Source organism: Schistocerca serialis, chromosome 2 (assembly GCF_023864345.2).
Source record: "Schistocerca serialis cubense isolate TAMUIC-IGC-003099 chromosome 2, iqSchSeri2.2, whole genome shotgun sequence".
NCBI classification, from domain to species: domain Eukaryota; kingdom Metazoa; phylum Arthropoda; class Insecta; order Orthoptera; family Acrididae; genus Schistocerca; species Schistocerca serialis.
The window spans coordinates 887,834,734-887,857,104 of NC_064639.1; the positions used below are offsets into that span (position 1 = coordinate 887,834,734).

General features: G+C 44.1%; 1 protein-coding gene across 1 annotated transcript in view; it reads right to left on the reverse strand.

Annotated features, from left to right (window-relative positions):
* LOC126458227 (uridine 5'-monophosphate synthase) overlaps nucleotides 1–22,371 on the reverse strand; it is an 83,226-nt gene that overhangs the window by 55,166 nt on the left and 5,689 nt on the right. Inside the window, 1 exon segment of the mRNA XM_050095125.1 lies at nucleotides 8,699–8,821. Within this exon segment, the coding sequence (XP_049951082.1) occupies nucleotides 8,699–8,821 (123 nt within the window).

Here is a 22,371-nt window from a genome sequence, read left to right on the forward strand (position 1 = left end):
CTGATGAGGAGAACCCTGTCACTGAACTGTTCATAGCACCCCACTCTCAGGCCCACTTCCTGTTCATGGCAAATCTTATTCCTGTTATAACATTTTCTGCTGCTGTTGATATTACCCTATACTCGTTGACCACAAATCCTTGTCTTCTTTCCATTTCACTTCACTGACCCCCCACTATATCTAAACTGAGCTGTAGGATTTCCCACTTCAGATATTCTAGCTTCCCTAGCATGCTCAAATGTGGGACATACCACACCCTAACTCTTAGAATGGTGCCTTTAGTTGGTTGTTTTATCTTTTTCACATGGTCACCTCCACCTATGGCAGTCTCCTCCCAGAGATCCAAATAGGAGACTGATGTGGAACATTTTGCCAATGGAGAGATCAACACGACACCTTTTTCCAATTACAGAGCACAGGTCCTGATGATACACATTATGTGTCTTTAATGCAGTTGTTTCTATTGCCTTCTGTGTCTTCATGCCATTGATCATTGCTGATTAATCTGCCTTTTAGGGGCAATTTCCTACCTCAAGGGCAAGCAAGTGCCTTGAAATTCTGTTTTCTCATCTGCCCCCTTTGACAAGGCAGTTGGTAGAATGAGGACGACTTCTTCCCGTGGAAGTCTTCAGCCTCCATTGCTAATTTCAAAATTTAAGCAGTGGCAAGGTTTGAACCTAGTACTCAAGACCTTTTTTTACTAGTCAAAGATGCCACCCCCTTTTTGCCTTCATTTTGTTAGTTATTGTTATCATCTGGTCTCAGCAGACATCATGTGTCATCCCTTCAAGTTCATCACTGAATACTTCACTCAGTAGGCTTTATTAGAGGCAGGACAAACTGAACTACAATTCCGGCATCACTCAGATCTCCAGAACAAATTGTAGAGGAGTTTATTGGCATCAACGGCTGTATATCCATATTATCATGGATAAATACGAACTCATTTATGAGGCTGCATACATTAGAAGTCTAGCTGAAGGCAAATTATTTACATTAAATAAATAAAAAATAAATACATCTTTTTTCAGCATACAATAAAAAAATGAACCTTTTAAGGTCCTCTTCAACAAATTGGACGCCTCCTGTCACAAAATCCTGGCTATATCCTTGTTCTAAGGTATCTGTCAGAGTCACACTGCATAAATCTTAAGATACAGTCCACAGGAGGGGCCACTGCACCCGATTTTGAGCACATCCCTTATAACTTAATGGGTGAGCACTCATCCTGAATACTGTCACCAACAAAAGGAACAGCTTACCAATAATGACATCACTTGGATTCACATTGGATATGACTATGGACCATTTTTGATTAAAAAACCCAGACAAGATGGTAGTTCAACTGTCATGGCAAGACCTTTCCTTTGCTGTTTGTGAGGCCAACACTTACTCTGAGCAATTTTTTTACTGGAGCCTCATAGCACACTGTGTGTGTTGAAGTCTCTCAAAAGGAGAAATTGTTATGGGAACTGTGTGATGTGGCTGTTGAGAATCTTGCTGTCTAAGCGATTCATTAGGAGCAAGAACAGTCATCCATATGCCAAGTGCATTACTGAAGCAGCTGTTTGCAAGTTGGAATGACGGTTGAGAGGAAATAAGCCTTGGACAAAAAATGCATCTGTGGTAAGAGGCCAAACACCTACACATTAATCCTGAGCTCATTGTGATCCACTGTAAAATGGGAGCCATTTTCGATGTATGGCTTTTTGTTATCCTTCACATTCTGCAAATGTTGTTAAGCCCACAGTGGTTGAGAGTTTTGATGAGTGTCTAATTGTTTTCTTCAATTGTCCTCGTAGTCTGGATAATTACATTCTGGTAAGTCAAAAAGAAAACCAATGTGGTGTGGTCTTAAGGTCTGGTCTTGTTTAACCCTGAATTTCAATGCTCCAGGGAAGCAAATGGCATTTATATTATTCTGGATATACTAGCTGATTTTTCTAACCATCATTCTAGTCAACGTAACTGACTTTGATCCTCAATGTTATCTTCTGCATTCCTTAGGACCTGCTGATTTTGCTGCGTGGGTATCTTTACGAGAAAACTTTCAGTTATGGATGTTTGATCCAGCTTCTACTGACATTATGTTTAAGAATCCTTTGTAGGAAACACTTTCTTCACGACTTGTATGGTAATGTGGATTCTGAAAGTTTAATAGCATAAGCTTCCTTTACTTCTGTCTGTGGTATTCTCCATGTTACCTCAATTTCCTGTACATTCTTCTCCTCAATGAATTTTGGGGAGAGGGGGTAGAGGAGGGGGGGTAGTGAGGGGGAGAGGAGGGAGGGAGGGGTAGAGGGGGGGTAGAGGGGGGGTAGAGGGAGGGTAGATGGGGGGTAGATGGGGGTGTGTAGAGGGGGGTAGGGGGGTAGAGGAGGGGTGTAGGGGGGGGGGGTGCGGTAGAGGGGGGGGTAGAGGGGGGGTAGAGGGGGGGGTAGAGGGGGGGGGGGGGGTAGAGGGGGGGTAGAGGGGGGGTAGATGGGGGGTAGAGGGGGGTAGAGGGGGGGCAGAGGGGGGGTAGAGGGGGGGGGGGGGTAGAGGGGGGGTAGAGGGGGCGGTAGAGGGGGGGTAGAGGCGGGGTAGAGGCGGGGTAGAGGCGGGGTAGAGGGGGGGTAGAGGCGGGGTAGAGGGGGGGGTAGAGGCGGGGTAGAGGGGGGGTAGAGGGGGGGTAGAGGCGGGGTAGAGGGGGGGGGGGGTAGAGGGGGGGGTAGAGGGGGGTAGAGGGGGGGTAGAGGGGGGGTAGAGGGGGGGTAGAGGGGAGCGGGGAGAGGCAGGGAGAGGGGGGGGCAGATGTACAGGCAACTGTCAATGAGAACCAAAATTCAGTGGGGCACAATAACCATCCACAATGGAACATCCAGGATTGTTGGATTTGGGGATCTTGGGGAGTATGTATAAGCTGGGTGTGCAGGGTGATGGAGGGATGAGGAGGGGAATGGATTCAGGGGAGAGGTTCTGGGAGAGGCCTAAGCCTTTAAGCAGGTATTGGAGGTTGTGTTGGACTTCTGGAATGGGATCACTCTGACAGAGCTTATAGTTGGAGGAGACAGATAATTGACAGAGGTATGAGGGGAATGGCATGGGAGATCTTTTTGTAGATTGTGATTCATAACAACAGTGGTGGAACCTTTGTTGCAGGTATGATGACCAGGTCAGGATTTGTTTTTAGGTTGTGTATGGCTACTCTTTCTTCAGCTGAAAGGTTGGTGTTCTGAGGAAGGGACCTGGAAAAGGACGGTGAGGCCAAGCTGGAGCTATGGAACTCCTGGGAGGTAACCAGCATATGGTTAATTGGGGGTAGGGCTGGGGGGGAGATCACAATTGGATGGTAGTATGAACTGGGAGTGGCACAGTTCAATGTTGAGCTTAAGTTGCTTTGGTTGGAGGGAACAGTGGCAAAGAAGTGTTTACATTGCAGGGCTTGGGAGAAGAACAGACAAGCTCAGCAGGTTAAATATGAGTGTAGAGCTAGCTAAAGGTGAAGCTTTTGGACAGACAAACTTCTGTGTGGTTGAGTGTTTGGCGGAAACAAACAACTTGTGTTACTGGAATGTTTTGACTTTGGATTTTGTGGAGTGTTGGCAAGGAGTTGAGGATATGGCTAGCTGAAGGGTTCAGCTAGACAGGGTTTAGATGATATGAGCAGTGGACGAAAAGGAACATTATGGGTAGGATAGGGGTTAGATAGTGGTGACCTGGGGCAGCAGTAGCATGTCAGCAGGTTAGATAACTTACGAAGGTGGTGTCCTGAAGGCTCCTCCAGGCGCTGGAGGGCAAGGGATTCAACTTCAGAGATGTGATGTGTGTGTAGCACAAGGATTGCACAGTAGCAGTACCTTGCACAGGGTGCAGAGATGGTTCTGGGATGTCTGTGCCATGGATGTATGTTTTTATAGTACCATGTTTGTGATGACCAGAATCTGAAATATGAAGAGGTCACTGTGAAAGGGGGGGGGGGGGGGATCCAGAGAAATAAATTTTTATGGTTAGGCTGTTGGGGGGGGGGGGCGGATGAATTACATGGTTTAGGCAGCATAGAATGTAATACTGGGTTTTAGCCAGGGAAAGCAATACTTTTCTGCACTGGTGGCCAGAGATGGAGCAGGGGTGCATTGTGGCAAGAATGGTATAAAGGAAATGGGAATGACACAGAAATGGGCAAAATAGTGTGATGATTGTTGTGAGAGGGGCTGGATAAGAGGAAAGAGGCATAAAAATGTGTAAATACACAAAAGAAAACACCCACAGATACTTAAAAATATGCACAATGCATGAAGCCACATAAAAATATGCACAAATTCATTGAAAATGTACAGAAACATGGAAGAAAAAGAACAGGTGAGGTATGGAAGCATGTGTGTATTGCAATAAGGGACACTGCTATCCATTCCCCTTCCCCATCCCCTCCAGATTGTTGCTTCATTTCCATGTGCCATTTGCATGTTGGTCCAAGCTGCCAGAGTTGGCAGTCATGTGTGAGTGAGGTGTGCTGGCTTGTGTGAATGAATGGTGGGTTTTTCTCTTTCTTTTTCTGATGAAGGCTGTTGCCAAAAGCTAATGTGTAAGTGTCTTAACTGTGCCTGTCTGCAACTAAACATGTCATCTTCGCTGTAAGTAGTGCACTATCTTTTCCTTACATTGTGAAATTTTCAATTGTGCATTCCACTATTTGTGTTGGAGGAAACAACAGCTCCTCTCTTGGGTTAACAGTTTTATCACACTTTCAAGCTATTAAATTTGTCATCACAATTACATACATTAATTACTTAGCAGCAGGAATGATTCTTCCTTGAAAGGTGATGCCATGAAAAGCCAGTGACTGAAGTGGCAATAGCCATCTGTCCTCAAAGTGAAGAAGGAAGTAAAGGTAGAGTTTAAAGTCACGCCCTTATCTAGACTATTTGATGTAGAGCACAAAATCTGCTGAACAAGGATGGTGAGCAAACCATCTGGTTTTATCCTGGAGTGATTTGAGGGAATCACAGGAAACCTTTAACTCATGGTTGGACAGGATGATTTAGACTCCAGATCTCCCAAATTTCGGTGCAGTGTCTTAACCAGTGTGTCAACTGTTTGATGTTTTAGAATGTGCTCAGTAATGAAACATTCTTTCCGTACAAACTGCTTATTATCAAATGAGAAATAACATAGCATATAGGTTCATACATTCACAAGCCCACCACTCCCCTCCCATCCCATCGCCCCCCCCCCCCCCCCTCCCTGAAAATGGAGTATAGATTTTTTTATTCACTGCAAAAGCCTCACACATTTCCAGAAGTGGTTGCCTTGACTGGACAACTATCAATTCTTCAGGCTATAGTAAGTTTCTTGAGTCACCTATAAAATGTATTTCTTGATGCATGACCAACTTGTTTATATTGAAAATGACAGTTTTTGAGTCTTGTCCCCTTCCTTTCTTCATCCCACGCCCGACACCAAGATTATTTCTGTGGGCATCCATGCATATTGCAATATGAGGGAGAGGGAGAGGGAGAGGGAGAGGGAGAGGGAGAGGGAGAGGGAGAGGGAGAGGGAGAGGGAGAGGGAGAGGGAGAGGGAGAGGGAGAGGGAGAGGGAGAGGGAGAGGGAGAGGGAGAGGGAGAGGGAGAGGGAGAGGGAGAGGGAGAGGGAGAGGGAGAGGGAGAGGGAGAGGGAGAGGGAGAGGGAGAGGGAGAGGGAGAGGGAGAGGGAGAGGGAGAGGGAGAGGGAGAGGGAGAGGGAGAGGGAGAGGGAGAGGGGCCGGTATCATCACTGGAGAAATTCCTGTGAGAACACAGCAACTTGTAACCACCAGGATGTAATGTACGACGTAATTTCCCACTTTTAGCTGTAACTTTTTGTTGTTGTGCGTCTATAAAGATATAATACAATGTACTAAGAAAGACATAACAGGAGAACAACAGCAGGCATATATTTAACATTTTGAATAATAAAAACAGTTACAGCAGAAAGAGGGAAATTTTCATTGCTTAAAGAATTTATAGAGGCTGTGATCCTGTATTACAATAAGTTATCCAACATGCTAATTACTCCAGTAACTAAGGATGGGGAAGGGAGAGAAGACTTACAAATGGCCACAGAAGTACATCGGCAATAAATAATTGCTAGCATTTTTGTTTTGACAACTGAACGCAAAAACTTCAGCTACTACTAGGATTGTAGCTTAAGCACTGCACTACTTTTACTTTTTCCTCGAAGGTTAGGTTAGTTAGCTTTTTGACGTCCCGATGACAACAAGGTCATTAGAGATGGAGCTCAAGCTCAGGTTAGGGAAGGATGGGGAAGGAAATCGGCCGTGCCCTTTCAAAGGAACCATCCCAGCATTTGCCTGAAACGATTTAGGGAAACCACGGAAAACCTAAATCAGGATGGCTGGAGACGGGATTGAACCGTCGTCCTCCCGAATGAGAGTCCAGTGTGCTAACCACTACGCCACCTTGCTCTGTCTTTCCTTGAAGGAAAAGAAAGTAAGATTAGGGTGAAACATCCTCTCAACAACAAGAGCAAAGGGCAGAGCATAAGCTTGGTCCAGGGAAGGATGCAAAAGGAAATTGGTTGTAGTCTTTTCAAAGGAACTGTAGTGGAATTTGCCTTCAGCAACTTCAGAAAATTTAAATCTGGATGACTGTGAGACTAGTGTTCACCTTTTTTGGTAACAAAGTAAAGGTAAGGCATGGCACCTTTTATCACTCCTGCCTGGAGCCCACGTATTGGGAGAATGACTCGTGCGTGCGTAGTGACAGATGGTCTGAAGCAGGTTCAATTGAGTATGTAGTTCTACTATTCATCTACCATAGTCCAGTAGTGCACAGACATTCAAGAAAAAGGTCAAGAGAATGCTTTTTGAATTGTTCTGTTTATTTCTTGAAGGTTTTTTTTGTTTGTTTATGTTTGTACAGTTTTGTATATGCTTTTAGTAGTGTGAATGGTACATGAATGTGGTCTAAAGTAAATATGTAGATCGTTGTTCTGCTGATAAACACTGTACGAACTAGCATGAGAAATTTTTGAGACAGTGTGAATGCAGACGGGGAATTTTGTACCATAATATGTTAAGTAAGTTTATGGTAAAAGGAAAAATAATTCAAGTGCAAATGAAAATAGTTAATAACGTAAAGTATGAACAAAATATCAGAATGTTAAATATTTATTTCGGGAAAAGTACACTTCGAAAGTCTTATTTGTTGATTGGTTAGTCATGAAAAGTGTGGACTAATGCAAGAGAATAATGTTTTTCTATTGGCCTTAAAGAAAACGGACCAATCAGAACGGAGCATTCTTCATGCGTCTTTTCTCTTGGAGATATAGAATACTGTCAGCAGTCAAAGAGTTGGAACCCAGCCTTCCAATGGTATGGTTGTGTGCGGGATGAGTTCCAAAGGACATTGTAATTTGCTCGTTTTAGTTGTGCTACATGTTCCAAAAGTGTTTTAAAGTGAAGGCATATTTATTCCGGTGTGTTTTCTAGAAAGCACGGCAGATCGGCGACTAAAAACCTGAGTGCATTAGACACCGATTAACTTTATAGAATAGCAAGCATTTTCATTTAAGAACAATCCGTGCTTAGTAGCTATTCAGATTTCGGGAAATATGTTACCATAAACTTGCTAATGTGAATGAAAGGGTTTGTGCATGACTGTGGTAAGATTATCATGGGCTTGGCAGTGAAAGCGTAAATTATTAAGGTTCAGAATATACCAAAGGTTTGCCAGTATTTCCACCTTTCATTCAAAATTAAGACCTTTTCCCAATTCTTGGAATAGTTATGTTGTATGCAGCGTGGTGTATAAGTTGCAGTACGGTAGGTTTCTGCTCGGCTTTCCTACTGGCAATTGGCTGCAACGAGTTCAAAAAAATGGTTCAAATGGCTCTGAGCACTATGGGATTTAACATCTGAGGTCATCAGTCCCCTAGAACTTAGAACTAATTAAACCCAACTAACCTAAGGACATCACACACATCCATGCCCGAGGCAGGATTCGAACCTGCGAGCATAGCAGTTGCGCGGTTCCAGACTGAAGCGCCTAGAACCACTTGGCCACCACAGCCAGCTGCAACGAATTCACAGGTAGGTGCAGGTAAAAGGAAGAAAGGAACCGCGCCACCACAAAGGGGCTGAGGTAGATTCCAATAAGCCATATGCATGTAGTTTCCTGCACACGGTCCCCTTTATTCTTGCCCAAATTTGATGTCATCACTCAATTTCGTTTTGATATAAAATAAAAAAAATACTTTCTCAAGATTTCAAATTGCAGATAAGAAATAAAGTACAAGCCCATGAGCGTACATACACATCCAGCGCTTTGTCCATAATTGTCAATGTCCTTTCTATTTTTAAATGTCCATAAAAAAGTGAAACAATGGTCAGCTGATTTTCTTTCTGAGTTTATATACTGCTGATATTCCTATTTGTTGCTAATTGTTTTAGTATCAACAGTCTGTAATGCTTTATATGAGTACTACTGTGGCATTTCTTTGTTGTTATCACTTCATGTTTTCATTATTGGAAAATGCTAACAAATATGCCAGCCATACAGAGATATTTGCATACGGAAACAAACACATTGCTGCAAATACTGTCACTGTAAACAATAACTACAGAGAGACAGGCTCATTCCTTCTTAATCATGCAGGAATGATGATTAAACACTCTAGGATAATACAGTAAGCAAACAGAAAATTATGAACACATTACCTGTGAAAGAGTGCATAGACTACTCATTTGTATTCCATACTGAGCAACATTTTGTGTACCGCCTTGCTCTCTATCAACAACAACGACTGCTTCTGTGACAACAAGGCCCTCTTGTGTCAAATCCTGTTTTGGGGAAAAAAGGATTTTTTTACATGGTTCAAATATTTATAATTAATGTTGTTACCATGACTAAACCTTCTTTCAAATAGAAGCAATAACAAATGACAGTCACAAAATTGGCACACTTAGCATTACAATCAGTACAACAAAATTTTACAGAATATAGCATCTATAAATTCTACATCAGAAAATAAGTGCTTCAGTTGCTACAGCTACAAATGTTTATTTCAAACAATTAGCAACACTAAATGTTAAAAACGTATATTATGAGACCAGTTCTGTTAATATGCTTGGCCAATAAAGTGTAACAGACTTTCTATAAATTGTTTGTACAACACATTCTTTGTATTTAACAAATTGTGTGGTTTGGTATTAAATGTAAAATCTTTATTTTTAGTACGAGTGTGTGATGCAGGTGATTCAGTTAAATAAATACTCTATGATGGCAGTCTCAGCAAATAAAAGACTACACCTCCATATATTAACTCCATTTCTGGCAATGAAAGAATGTTTCAATGGCTGATACTATTTATTCCAATCCTATAATTGTACTCTCCACTATGCTTATCTAAAAATTCTTTATTAAGATACTTCAATGTTTTTCTGCCGCTCAGTTTTACTTTTTTTAAATCTCGCTTAAAATTTCTTAGTTTGTCTGAAGTAAGGGGAATGCTCATTTATAGCATTTTTGTAAATTTAGAGAAGATTTGTCTTGTTTTGTTGTAGGGCACAAAAACAACTGGGGTCATATGTGCCCGAGTCAAAACTGCAGAACACAAAGACAGAGAGGAGTTAAAAAGCGATTAAATGTCTATCCCAGTTGACATAGGGGTAGACAGCCAAAAACAGGGGCCTGAGAAAGGGCTACAAAAGACACCACACAGAAATGGAGGCCCAAAACTAAAAATTAGATAGCCTTTGCCATATTGCTTTCACAGATAAAAAGTAAAACGCGGTCGACAGCCTGCGCGTCACTTGCTAAAATGCTCGATAACTCAGAACGGGAACGTAAATGGTTAAAAAATAGACATTTCATTAGGAAGTGGCAGACAGTTAAAACTTGGGCGCAATTTGTACGAAGTGGTGGTGAGCACCACTTGCTAAATAATGATGGCTAAAAAGGCAGTGCCCAATACACAACCTAGTTAAGATGACCACCTCCCAATGGGAGGGCCGAGAGGAGGTCATCCAAGCCACTGGGAGAGGCTTGATAATCCTGAGCTTATTCCCATGAGGAAAGGACACCACCTCCTGACAGACAGCAACACAGAGATCTAGTGGGCTGAGGTACGAGGACTGCAGCTTTGGCAGCAGCGTCAGCAGACTCATTTCCTGGCATGACCAGGAACCCACAAACTTCAAACTGGTTCCACCAAGAATGAGTGAAAGTTTTCCTGGACCCGCTGCAGTAAGGGATGGGCGGTGTACAGTGCACAGACTTTGAGGGGCACTGGGAGGGTGAGCAGAGATCACAATTAAAAAGTCTGTGTCGATGGATGTACTCGGTGCTCTGAAACATTGAAAAGAGCTCGGCTGTAAATAATGAGCAGTGCACCAGAAGCCAATGTCTAAAACAATGCGTGCCAACGACGAAGGCACACCCAACACCACGGTCAGTCAGAATGCGATCAGCGTACATACAGGTGCTATCGCAAAATGCCATGCGAAGGTCCTGAAACTGAATGTAATAGAACGAAGCGGGAGTAGTGTCCTTAGGAAGCGAATGAAGGCCAAGGTTATCATGGAACACTTCACGAAGCCAAGATGGTGAAGGGTTCACACCCAATGGGAAAGCTGCAGGTAGTGTGAGGTCAAGCTACTGAAGTAAGCACCGAAAATGGACTCCAGGGGGTAACAGAAGAGGGACATGCCTCATACTGGCGATCAAAGGAATCATCAGAGGTGGTATAGGATTGGTGGCCATGCATGGCAGACAAATGGCATGCATACCTGCTGAGGAGAAAGTCACAGCGGCAGGACAGTGGTAGTTCAGCAGCTTCAGCATACAGATTCTCAACCAGGCTAGTGTAAAAGGCGTCAGTGGCCAAACTGATGCCACGAAGGTGGATAGTGTCGAGACGGAGCACAAGACGGACGGACAAAGAACCCATAATCGAGTTTTGAATGGCATCCCAGGAAGCACCATTGAGGAAATTGAGGGACTGCTGCCAGGTAAGACACATGGGAGGACCAAGAGTGTTTCCTATAGAGCATGAGCTCCAGGAATTTCATAGGTTCAATGGACGGAAGAGCAACAGGCCCAAAATGTAAAGACGGTGGGAGAAACCATTTGCACTGCCAGAAATTTGTACAGACAGTTTTGTCAGGGGAAAAATGAAAGCAATTGTCGCTGCTCCAGGAGTAAAGACGATCAAGACATCGCTGGAGACGCTGCTCAGTGAGACAGATCCGTGGAGAACTGCAACAGATGGCAAAATCGTCAACAAAAAGGGAGCCGGAGATGCCTGGCAGGAGACATGCCATTATAGGGTTAATGGTGATAGCAAAGAGGACAATGCTGAGGACAGAACCCTGAAGTACACCGTTTTCCTGGATAAAGATATCTGACAAGGCAGAACCCACACACACACCTTGAAAACTCGGTCTTTTAAAAATTCGTGAAGGAAACAGGACGGGCAGCCACGGAAGCCCCACGTGTAGAGTACAGAGGATACCAGTTCTCCAGCAGGTGTCGCAGACCATCTGCAACTTGATAAACACTACCAGTGTCTGGGATTTTCGCAGACAACCATTCACGACATGGGTGGATGAAATAACAAGATGGTCACCTGCAGAATGCCGCACTCAAAATCCACACTATGCAGTCGTTAGTAAATTGTGAGACTCAAGCCACCATAACAGCCGGGCATGAATCATACGTTCCATCACCTTGCAAATGCAGCTGGTGAGAGGGATGGGGCAGTAGCTAGAAGGAGGGTTTTTGATCTTACTGGGCATAGGTATGGGTATGGGTATGACGGCTGCTTCACACCAACGCCCTGGAAATGTGCCTTGTGCCCTGTGCCCAGATGCGGCTGTATTTGTTAAGCAGAAAGTGCTTGCTCGGAAGAGAAAGGTGCTGCAGCGTCTGAATGTGGACAGTATCTGGCCCTGGGGTGGAGGACTGGGATGAACTGAGAGCTTGATCTAGCTCCCTCACAGTGAAGGTGGAATTGTAGCACTCACGATTCTGGGAAGAGAAGGGTATCGCCCAAACCGCCTCCGCTCGTTTCTCATGGAAGAAGGCTGGGTGATAGTGGTAAGAGCTCGAAATTTCTGCAAAATGGCGGCCCAAGGTGTTGGAGGTAGCAATAGGGTCCACAATGACATCGTCAGCGACTGTCAGGCCGGAAACTGGTGAATGGATCTTGGTGCCAGAGCGCGTCAGAGGTTGGCACAAACGACAGAGAAAGGGGTGTAACTGTTAAAAGAACTAGTGAATGAAATCCAGCTAGCTTTTTTGCCATCCCAAACAACGCAGTAACACTTTGCACGCATCTGTTTATAATCAATGCAGTTTGCCATTGTAGGATGGCATTTAGAATCGCAGAGAGCACATCTCCGTCCGTGAACTGCATCGTGGCTTACCTCAGTCTACCTAGGGACTGGAACACGGCATGGTAAAGAGGAAGTGCAAGGAACGGAACGTTCTGCAGCAGTAAGGATAACGTTGGTGAGATATTCCACCCGGTCATCACAACTGAGGAACTCATGTTCTTTGAAGGTCACCAGGGAGGAGTAAAGCCACCAGTCAGCCATAGTAAGCTGCCATTGTGTCTGAATGGACCACTCAAGACGATGGGCAAGCTGGGGAATGCACCAGGATAGGTCGAAATGGGAATAGGTGTGCGAGGAGTCGGAAAGGAAAGTGGGTGCTCCAGTGTTAAGGCAGAAGAGTTTAAGTTGGTTAAGAAGGTCAGCCAAGAGGGCACCTCTGACAGGTTCTGAGAGAACCCCAACGGGGATGATGTGCATTATAGTCACCGAGTAGCAGAAATGTGGGAGCTTGCTGCCCAATAAGCTGAAGGACGTCTGCCCTGGTGACATCAAATGATGGACAAACATAAAGGGTACAGAGGGAAAAAGTCAGGTGGGGAAGGAAAAGGCAAACTGCCGCAGCTTGAAGACTGGTAGTCAGCGAGATGGGTCGACTATGAATATCATCCCACATGAGCAGCATGATACCCCATGAGATGTAATGCCGACCTCAGGGGGAAGGTCAAAACAAACTAGAACGAAATGTGAAAGCTCAAAGCGGTTGTGAGGACACTTTATCGTTTCCCGTCGGCAGAGTACAAGGGGACGCTGCAATGCTAAAAGCAGCCACAAATCATCTTTGTGGGACCGAAGGCCACAAATGTTCCATTGGAGGAGAGTCGGTGGCTGCCGAGTGACATCCTGTGAAGACTCGCTGCTACGTAACACAGAAGCAGGAGGATCCTGCTCCATTAGGTCCACAGAAGTATTGTCTTGCTTGTGCTGTTGGTCTGTGGAGTCCATTGCAGAAAAATAGTTGGTGGTGCGCACTGGCAACAAGGAGTCTGGCCGGGCTAAGGCATCACTTGGCAACACCATTGAAGAGGTTCTTTGAGTCGTCGAGAAAACCGTTTGCCTTTGTTGGACATCAAGACTTTCCAGTTAGCAGAGGAAGACCCAGGTGTTATTTGGTTGGAGGGACATAGAAAGTCTTCACGGGAATACTCCTCCTGTCCTTTCCGGCCTACTGGTTGTGTAGCTGGTGGCTTTGTCCCTCTAGGCGAGGATTTGATGGCTGCTTGTACAGCTGAACAGGGTGATGGCGATGCTATTTTGGCACTGTGCGATTTCACAAGCTCAGAGCTGAATTCGAGGTCGCATGTCTGTGTGACCATATCGTACACGGAGAGAGAGGTAACAAGAACAGAACTGTAAGTGCCAGATGGCTGGACGCAGGGTTTGTGACTAGCCAATAATTTACGAGCGACTGGGTAAAGCGCATTTTCCTTTACCTGGATCTCCTGGACAACACTCTCATCAAGATACACTGGACAATCCTGAGAGGAGGCAGTATGACAACTATTGCAGTTGACACAGTGGGGAGGATGCGTCGGACAATCCCTCATGCGTATCCGTACCACAGGTTACACATTTGGTTGGGTGTCAATCAAACAGTCTAGTGTTGTTGAAATGATGACACTGGTAGCAGCGCATCAGGTTCAGAATGTACGATTGGACTGACAATTTCAATTTCATTGGCTGCTTTGATCTTTGACAGAAGCACCACTTGATCAAAGGTGAGAGAAAGTGTGTGGGTGGGCACTAAGGAGGAATCTACCTTTTTCATCACCCGATCAATGCCACTGACACCCTGATCAGAGAGGTAAGATTGGATTTCAGCCTCGGTCAGACTGTTGAGCAGCCTAGTGTAAATAACACGGGAAGAATTCAGAGTTCTAAGGGCCTCGACACGAACAGGGTAGCCATTGAGAAGCAAGGCAGCAAGCAGTTGTGTCTGCGAATCAGAAATAGTCTCCAAAAGCAAAGTGCCATTCCGTAAATGACAGCAGGATTTCACAGGGCCGAGAATTGCACCAACACCTTTCTGAATAATAAACGGATTTACTGTGGTGAAGGACTGACTGTCTATAGTATGTGAGACCACGAAGAACCGTGGTGCAGCCGCATTAGGTGATTGTTCACACCTCAGGTCACACTTTCCGAATACCTGACAGAGGGACCAATCGGCAATTTGGGAAGGTAGAACCTCAGGCAGTCACCTCTTCCTGGTCCTGGCCTGTACCAGGGGGTACATGAGAACCCTACGCATTGACCCAGGCCTAGGGATTACGCGTAACTAAGTCACCTGTTATGCATTAGACGCATGGGCCGGCCTCCAGGAGCACACAGGGAGGAAGAAGAAAAAGAGGAACCTCAAATGCCAAAGTGGAGGAACAAGAGGAGAAGGAAAACAAAGAAAGAAAAACTGAATGAAAAACAGTAGTGAGACTGTTCTTATGTCAGCAAAAGACAATGCAGAACATTCCCAATAGCACCCCAGATGTGTTCCCAAGGGAGGGAAAAAAGAATAGCATGAGGATAGACATACAGTACGGGAGAGAAAATATGCTGCAAAGGCTTGGGCCCCATGGTAGCCAAGCTCAAACCCATCAAAAACGGGCGAGCCCACCGGGTGGGGGGGATTTTAGAGAAGATGACTGATAAGGTTCACTAGTATACTCTCATCTAATTCTGAAGCTGATGCACAACCTGAAAACGAAAGGGTTTGGTTGATAGAAAACATCCTCTGGCATCAAAGAATTGTCAATTTTATAATGGAGGACAATCTGGAGGGTAAAAATTGTAGAGGGCCACCTAGGCTTGACTTCAGTAGGCAGGTTCAAATGCATGAATGGTGACAGCAGTTATGCATAGAGGTAAGGCTAGCACAGGACCAACTAGCATGAGAGTTGCATCAGACCAGTCTTTGGACTGAAGATAACAACAATACTACACCACCACCACCACCACCACCACCAAAGATGTACACAATAAAATGACCAAAACTTGAGGTAGGAATATCAACAATGTAGGAAACAACACATTGCTACTTACCGTAAAGCAGACATGTCAAGTTGCAGATAGGCGCACGTAAAAGGCAACTGTCTTATTTGTGGCTGTCTGCAGTTTGACATGTCTTCTAAGATGTAGATAAAATGGATGGAATGAGAAATTCTCTCTCAAATTAATAGAGAGTTTTGAGATCTTGTAAATTCATTGTTAAGGTCAATTTTTTGGAGATTTGGAAACCGAGGACAAAGATTTATGAAAAAATAAAGAATATGAATCAGATCATCAGGTTTTAACAGCCAAAACATTCAGTATGTTGATCACGCATGAGTTCACTGAACAGCAACTTGTGTTACTGTCTAAATTGTGTATTTTCTCTTCCAAGACAGAAGTGTTGAAGTACTGAGCACACACAAGTGAAATGAGACAAAAATAAGATACATTATCACAATTTTCACTATTATGAAAAATGATCACATGCGAAATTCAGCTCTTCACCTGAAAAAGTTCATAAGCTCATTATTATTTGCTGCAATGGAACTTCACACTACGAATGATTATTGTTTACGGAAAAAGTAAAGAAGATTAAGTTTACACATCTCTGCAACTTTATAATCATAAGTGGTGCAAAACACTCTCACATTGCACAAAGATGCAACAATATTTAATTACTGGACGTAATTTATAGAAACAGTGGAAAACATAAATTAGAATTGTCTGTCAAGGATTTCAAGTTTGCTCTTAAATATAAATCTGTTATCTTAAATACTGTGTGATCTCATTCAGCACTGGCCACCGCGTAAATGTATGTGGCAACAATTATTAACAAATTACTAATCTTGTCATATCCATGTCTGGACACCACTCGCATGTATGTATATCAGATAGTGAAAAGATAAGTATCCTAAATGTAACATCTGACAAGTTTCATCATCTCAGAACATGTAATGCCTACAAAAAACATTAACATATTGCAGCTTATTAGCAAATGTATACAGTACTGAGTGGCAAATGCTTTTTGCTCAATCAAGTTCCTTTCTGAAAAATTACTACTACTCTAAGTTTAACTAATAAATCTAACAATTTAAGAGAAAATGCTTCATACACACAGCTTTTACACAGAAATTTCTATATATGTCAGTAACAAAATGAAGATAATGGCTGAAGTAAACAATGTCAAACTGAAAGTACTTAGACATGCTGACAGATGATCAGGAGTTATTAAACACATAAATGTTCACTAACTTACCATCATGCTTGAACTTTAGAATCTCTACCTCTCAAACACAGCAAACTACACACAGTCCATAAAATTACTGTAACGTAGGTTAAACATTTTGCTTGAAAATGGCTGCACAAATGAAATGTGGTCGTTTATAAAATAAAAATAAAATATATATAAAAAAGCCAATGCAAGAAACTATTTTCTTTTGTAAAATTTATCATTCCTGTGGCTAGAGATGGATTTCAAATACTATCCTACCAGATACAAAAGCAATTTCTTACCACCGTGCCACCTCACTCGTCAACAATATCACAGATAAATAAACTCTATGCTAAACGATAGGAAATCAGATGTCAAGGTTTTTTTTTAAATGTAATCACACACTGCTGTTGATATGTCAGAGATGGCACGACAGTCTTACAACAAAAACCAGTAGCAAAATAAATTATTACTAAAATAGTAGCTTGTTGGCTGTTCACAATTTCATTATTTTAAACACATTAAAGATATATACTGGTGGGGCAAAACATTATGACTACCTGCTTAATAGCATCAATACAATACAGCAGCTATTCTGTATGGCATAAATTCGACATGTTCAGAGGTATGTAGCACGAACTGGTACATGACAGTTCCACCAGGATCACATCAGTGGAATTTGGTGATCAAGACATTTACGTGAGTTCACTATTATGCTTATCAAAGCACTGTAGCAAAATGATGACCTTGTAGTAGAGTTATCCTACTGGAATATGCCACTGCTATTGGCGATGGTGACATCAAGCATGAAGGGTTGCAAGTGGTCCACAATAGTGTTCACGTAGTTCACAGCTGTCATGGTGCCTTTAATTACTACCAGAGGTCCCATGAAAAGCTGAGGTGAATGCCCTCATAATATAATACTGCCCCCACTGACCAGAGTCAGTAGCACGGCGCATGTTTCCTGCAGCCATCTCTCTGGATTACGACCTGGTGTTACAAAAAATGGGACTCAGGTGCCTGCATTAGCACTGTACTCTGTCATTAAGTCTGCTATGGATTGCCACTTATCCTATATTACTAAGCAGGCAAGTTTCTGAAAATACGTTGTGATGAGGCATGGATGTTCAATACCACATTGCCCATGGGTAATTTTTTTTACCATATTTTACCAACACTCCATAGGCACTAACAACAGCAGCAGCATATGAACAGCCAATCAGATTCTTTGTTTCCAAGATGCTTGTTCCCAAATGCCTGGGCCACAGCACACTGCCCTTTTGCCAAGGTCACTTACGTCAGTGGATTTTCCCCATTTGTGGCCTGTATCATCACTATGATGATTCCCTGCTAATCTTTCCGCTACCAATATACTTTCCATACCTCATCAAGTAACTGAATGTCACTTGGTGGCATGCTACAGGCAGCTGTTTTAACATTTTGCCCCATCATTTTACAGCACAATTTTAATGTTTTGGGAAATTAATATTGAATTCAGTCAGTGGACGAGGTAATGTTTGTTATGCAGATGAGGATGATGACTGTATGTACAGAAAAGAAATAAAGAGGCATGTAAATGACCTGGAGTGTTTTTGGGCAACCAAATTGCATTTTCCAAATTGAGCTTTTAACATGTCTAAAATGGTAAGTTTACAATTAGTGTGCATTACTAGCTCTGTCTGGTACTGGAAGATGAAATTTCAATCTGAAAAATCCAAAAACTGCAGGTTGCTCAGTGTGTAATTGAGACAAAGGTGTTGGAGTTGGTTAGAGAGACAAGAAAACAGACTGACCTACAAACTGATTGGAGAGGCTGATAGAATTGTGACGTAATTGACACAAAATGGAAGTGTGTTGGACATGTAGTTAGGCAAATGGATGGCAGATATTCCATGGAAGTATTTTGTTGGAACCCAAAAGATAAAAGTGACCAAGACAATGAACAAAGGAAAAGTAGGTAGATGACATTAGAAAACATACAAGAGCAACACAGAGTTGTAGAGTTGATGACTGTTATGCATGGAAAAATTTCTACACTGCATTTATCCCACAGTGGACATAAAATTGCTGCTGCTGATGAACTGGACAGATTTCTCTGTTGGTATGATGCACTGATTACAGTAAGCTCAGGAAATTAGAACAAATTAAGACATTGTTAGCTATTACACTAACAAATCTACTCAGCTTCCTATAGTTCATATGTAACACTGCATCAACTGTGAACCACAAGAGATCAACCACAAATGAGCAGCTGCCATCAAGTCGACAAAGGAGCCTCAGCACAGGGAGAGGGTGAGGACCTGGACTTCTGGTCACCTGTTTTGTTTTGTTTTGTTTTGTTTTGCTTTAGGGCGCAAAAAACAACTGGGGTCATGCGTGCCCAAGTCAAAACTATAGAACACGAACTCAGAGAGGAGTTAAAAAGCGATTAAATGTCAATTCCAATTGACATAAGAGAAGACAGCCAAAAACAGGGACAAGAGAAAGGGCTATAAAAGACACCACACAGAAATGGAGGTCCAAAACTAAAAATTAAATGTCCTTTGCCATATTGCTTTCACGGCTAAAAAGTAAAACGCGGTTGACAGCCCGCACATCATTCGCGAAAACTGCTGATAAATCAGACAGCAAACCCAAGCTGGAACGTAAATTGTTAAAAAAGGGGCATTTCAGCAGGAAGTGGTGGACAGTTAAAGTTTGGGTGCAATGTGTACAAAGTGGTGGGGTAGCGCCACTTAGCAAATGATGATGGTTAAAAAGGCAGTGCCCAATACGCAGCCGAGTTAAAGTAATCTTCTCCCGGCGGGAGGGCTGAGAGGAGGTCGTCCAAGGCACTGGGAGAGCCTTAATAAGCCGAAGCTTATTCCCACGAAGAGAGGACCATTGATGATGCCAAAGGAACATCACCTCCTGACAGACGGCAACGCAGAGAGCATCAGACTGAATACAGGTACTCGTGGGCTGAGGTATGAGGACTGCAGCCTTGGCAGCAGCGTCAGCAGTCTCATTTCCTGACAGACAGACATGACCAGAGACCCACAGAAACATGACATTGGCTCCACCAAGAGTGAGCAAGTGACAGTTTCCCTGGACCTGCTGCACTAAGGGATGAGCAGTGTACAGCGCACAGAGACTTTGGAGGGCGCTGAATGAGTCTGAGTAGAGGACACAACTGGAAAGGCTGTGTCACCGGATGTACTCCGTGGCCTAACACAAGTTGACGAGCTCGGCTGTAATTACTGCTGAGTGTGACGGAAACCGATATTGAAAGATATGGGTGCCAATGATGAAGGCATATCCGACCCCACGGTCAGTCCGAGAGCCATCAGTGTAGACAAAGGTACTATCGCAAAGTTCCACGCAAAGGTAGTGAAACTGGAGGCGACAGACCGAGGCTGGTGTAGCGAATAAAGGACAAGGTTAACATGGGCCGCTTCACGAAGCCAAGGTGATGAGTTCACACCCACTGGGAGTGTTGCAGGTAGTGTGAAGTTAAGCCACCGTAGCAAGTGGAGAAAGCGGACTCCAGCAGGGGGTAACAGAGAAGAGGTAAGAGCCCCATACTGACGATCAAAGGAATCATCAAAGAAGGAGGCATAGGAGGGGTGGCCACACTTGGCAGACAAACAGCAAGCATACCTGCTGGGGTAAAAGTCACAGTGGTAGGACAGTGGTAGTTCAGCAGCTTCAGCATACAAACTCTCAACCAGGCTGGTGTAAAAGGTGCCCGTGGCCGGACAGATGACATGATGGTGGATAGTGTTGAGACGGCGTAAGAGGGATGGGTGTGCAGACACAAACAAAACACCCATAGTCAAGTTTCAAATGGACAAGGGACCGGTACAAACAGAGAAGGACGGTTCAATTGGCACCACAGGAAGAACCATTGAGGACACGTAGGAGACTGAGGGACTGCATACAGAGGGCTGCCAGGTAAGACACATGGGAGGACCAAGGGAGTTTCCTATTGAGCATGAGCCCAAGAAATTTTGTAGTTTCAACAAATGGAAGGGCAACAGGCCCAAGATGTAAAGATGGTGTGAGAAACTAATTGCGCCACCAGAAATCCATACAGACTGTTTTGCCAGAAATTGGGGTATGGATCCTGGTTCCAGACAGTCGTCAGAGGTTGGCACACATGACAGAGAAAGGGGTGTAACTTAAAAGAACTAGTGAATGAAATCCAGCTAGCTCTTTTGCTATCTCTAAGAACGCGATGACATTTTGCACGCATCTGTTTATAACGAATGCAGTTTGCCAGTGTAGGGTGGTGGTTAAAATGCGGAGAGCATGTTTAAGTGCACGAATTGTGTTGCAGCATGCCTCAGTCCACCAAGGGACCAGGACACGACATGGTAGAAAGGAAGTGCGGGAGATGGAACGTTCTGCAGCAGTAAGGATAACATTGGTGAGATATTTGACCTGGTGGAAATCTCATTCTTCGAAGGTCGCTTGGGAGGAGTAAAGCTGCCAGTCAGCCATAGGAAGCTGCCATTTAGGCATGCATGCGGATGGAGTAGGGGTCAGCAAACAGATAGCACACAGGAAAAGGTCACTCGAGTAGGTGTCAGAAAGAAAAGACCACTCAAGACAATGGGCAAGCTGGGCAGTGCAGAAGGATAGGTCCAAATGGGAATAGATGTGCAAGGAGTCGGAAGGGAAAGTGGGTGCTCCAGTGTTAAGGGAAAAGAGGTTAAGTTGGTTAAGAAAGTCAGCCAAAAGGGCACCTCTCTGCCAGGTTCTGGGAGAACCCCAACAGGGATGATGTGCATTAAAAGCAAAAGTGGGGAGGTAGCTGCGCAATAAGTTGCTGGAAGTCTGCCCTGGTGACAGCAAATGATGGACGGACATATATAGTACAGAGGGAACACGTCACATGGGGAAGGAAAAGGCGAATGCCGCAGCTTGAAGATTGGTAGTCAGTGAGATGGTTTGACTATGAATGTCATGCCGTATGAGCAGCATGACGCCCCATGAGAGGGAATGCCGACCTTAGGGGGAAGGTCAAAATGAATCAGTAAGAAATAAAGCTCCAAGCGGTCGTGAGGGCACAATTTCATTTCCTAAAGGCAGGGTACAAGGGGACAATGTGACGCTACAAGCAGCCGTAAATCCACTTAGTGGAACCGAAGGCCGCGAATGTTCCATTAGAGGAGAGTGGGGGCATCACCTCGGCGGCTGCCGAGTGACAGCTGGGGAAGAGGTGCTACTACAGGGCACAGAAGCAGGAGGATCCTGCTTCATGGGGTCCCCAGAAGCATCAGCTTACTTTTGCTGAGAAAAGGTTGTTGGTGTGCACCAATGACATGGAGGCTGGCCGGGCTAAGGTATCATGTGCCGACACCATCGAACAGGATCTACGAGGTGGCGAAGGAGAAGACCCTTTACCCTTGGAGGACCTCTTTAAGCCTTTGCAGTTAGATGAAGACTCGGGTGTTTGGCTGGACACAACAGAAAATCTCCAGGCAGGAACAACAACAGTATTATGAGAAGGATAGATTGCTACTCACCATACAGCAGAGATGCTGAGTCACAGATAGGCACAACAAAAAAACTTACAGCAAGTAAGCTTTCGGCCAACAAGCCCTTCATCGAAATTAGACAACATACACACATACTCTCACAAAAACTCAACTCATAAATACATGACCAGTCTCTGGCTGTCAAGGCCAGACTGGGAGCACCTGCACGCGATGGGAGAAGCAATCTGGCTAGTAGGGGTAAGGAGGAGGGATGGCAGGATAGGGGTGGGGGATGATAAAGTGCTGCTTGTGAGGGCATACAGGGACAAGGAGGAGATGAT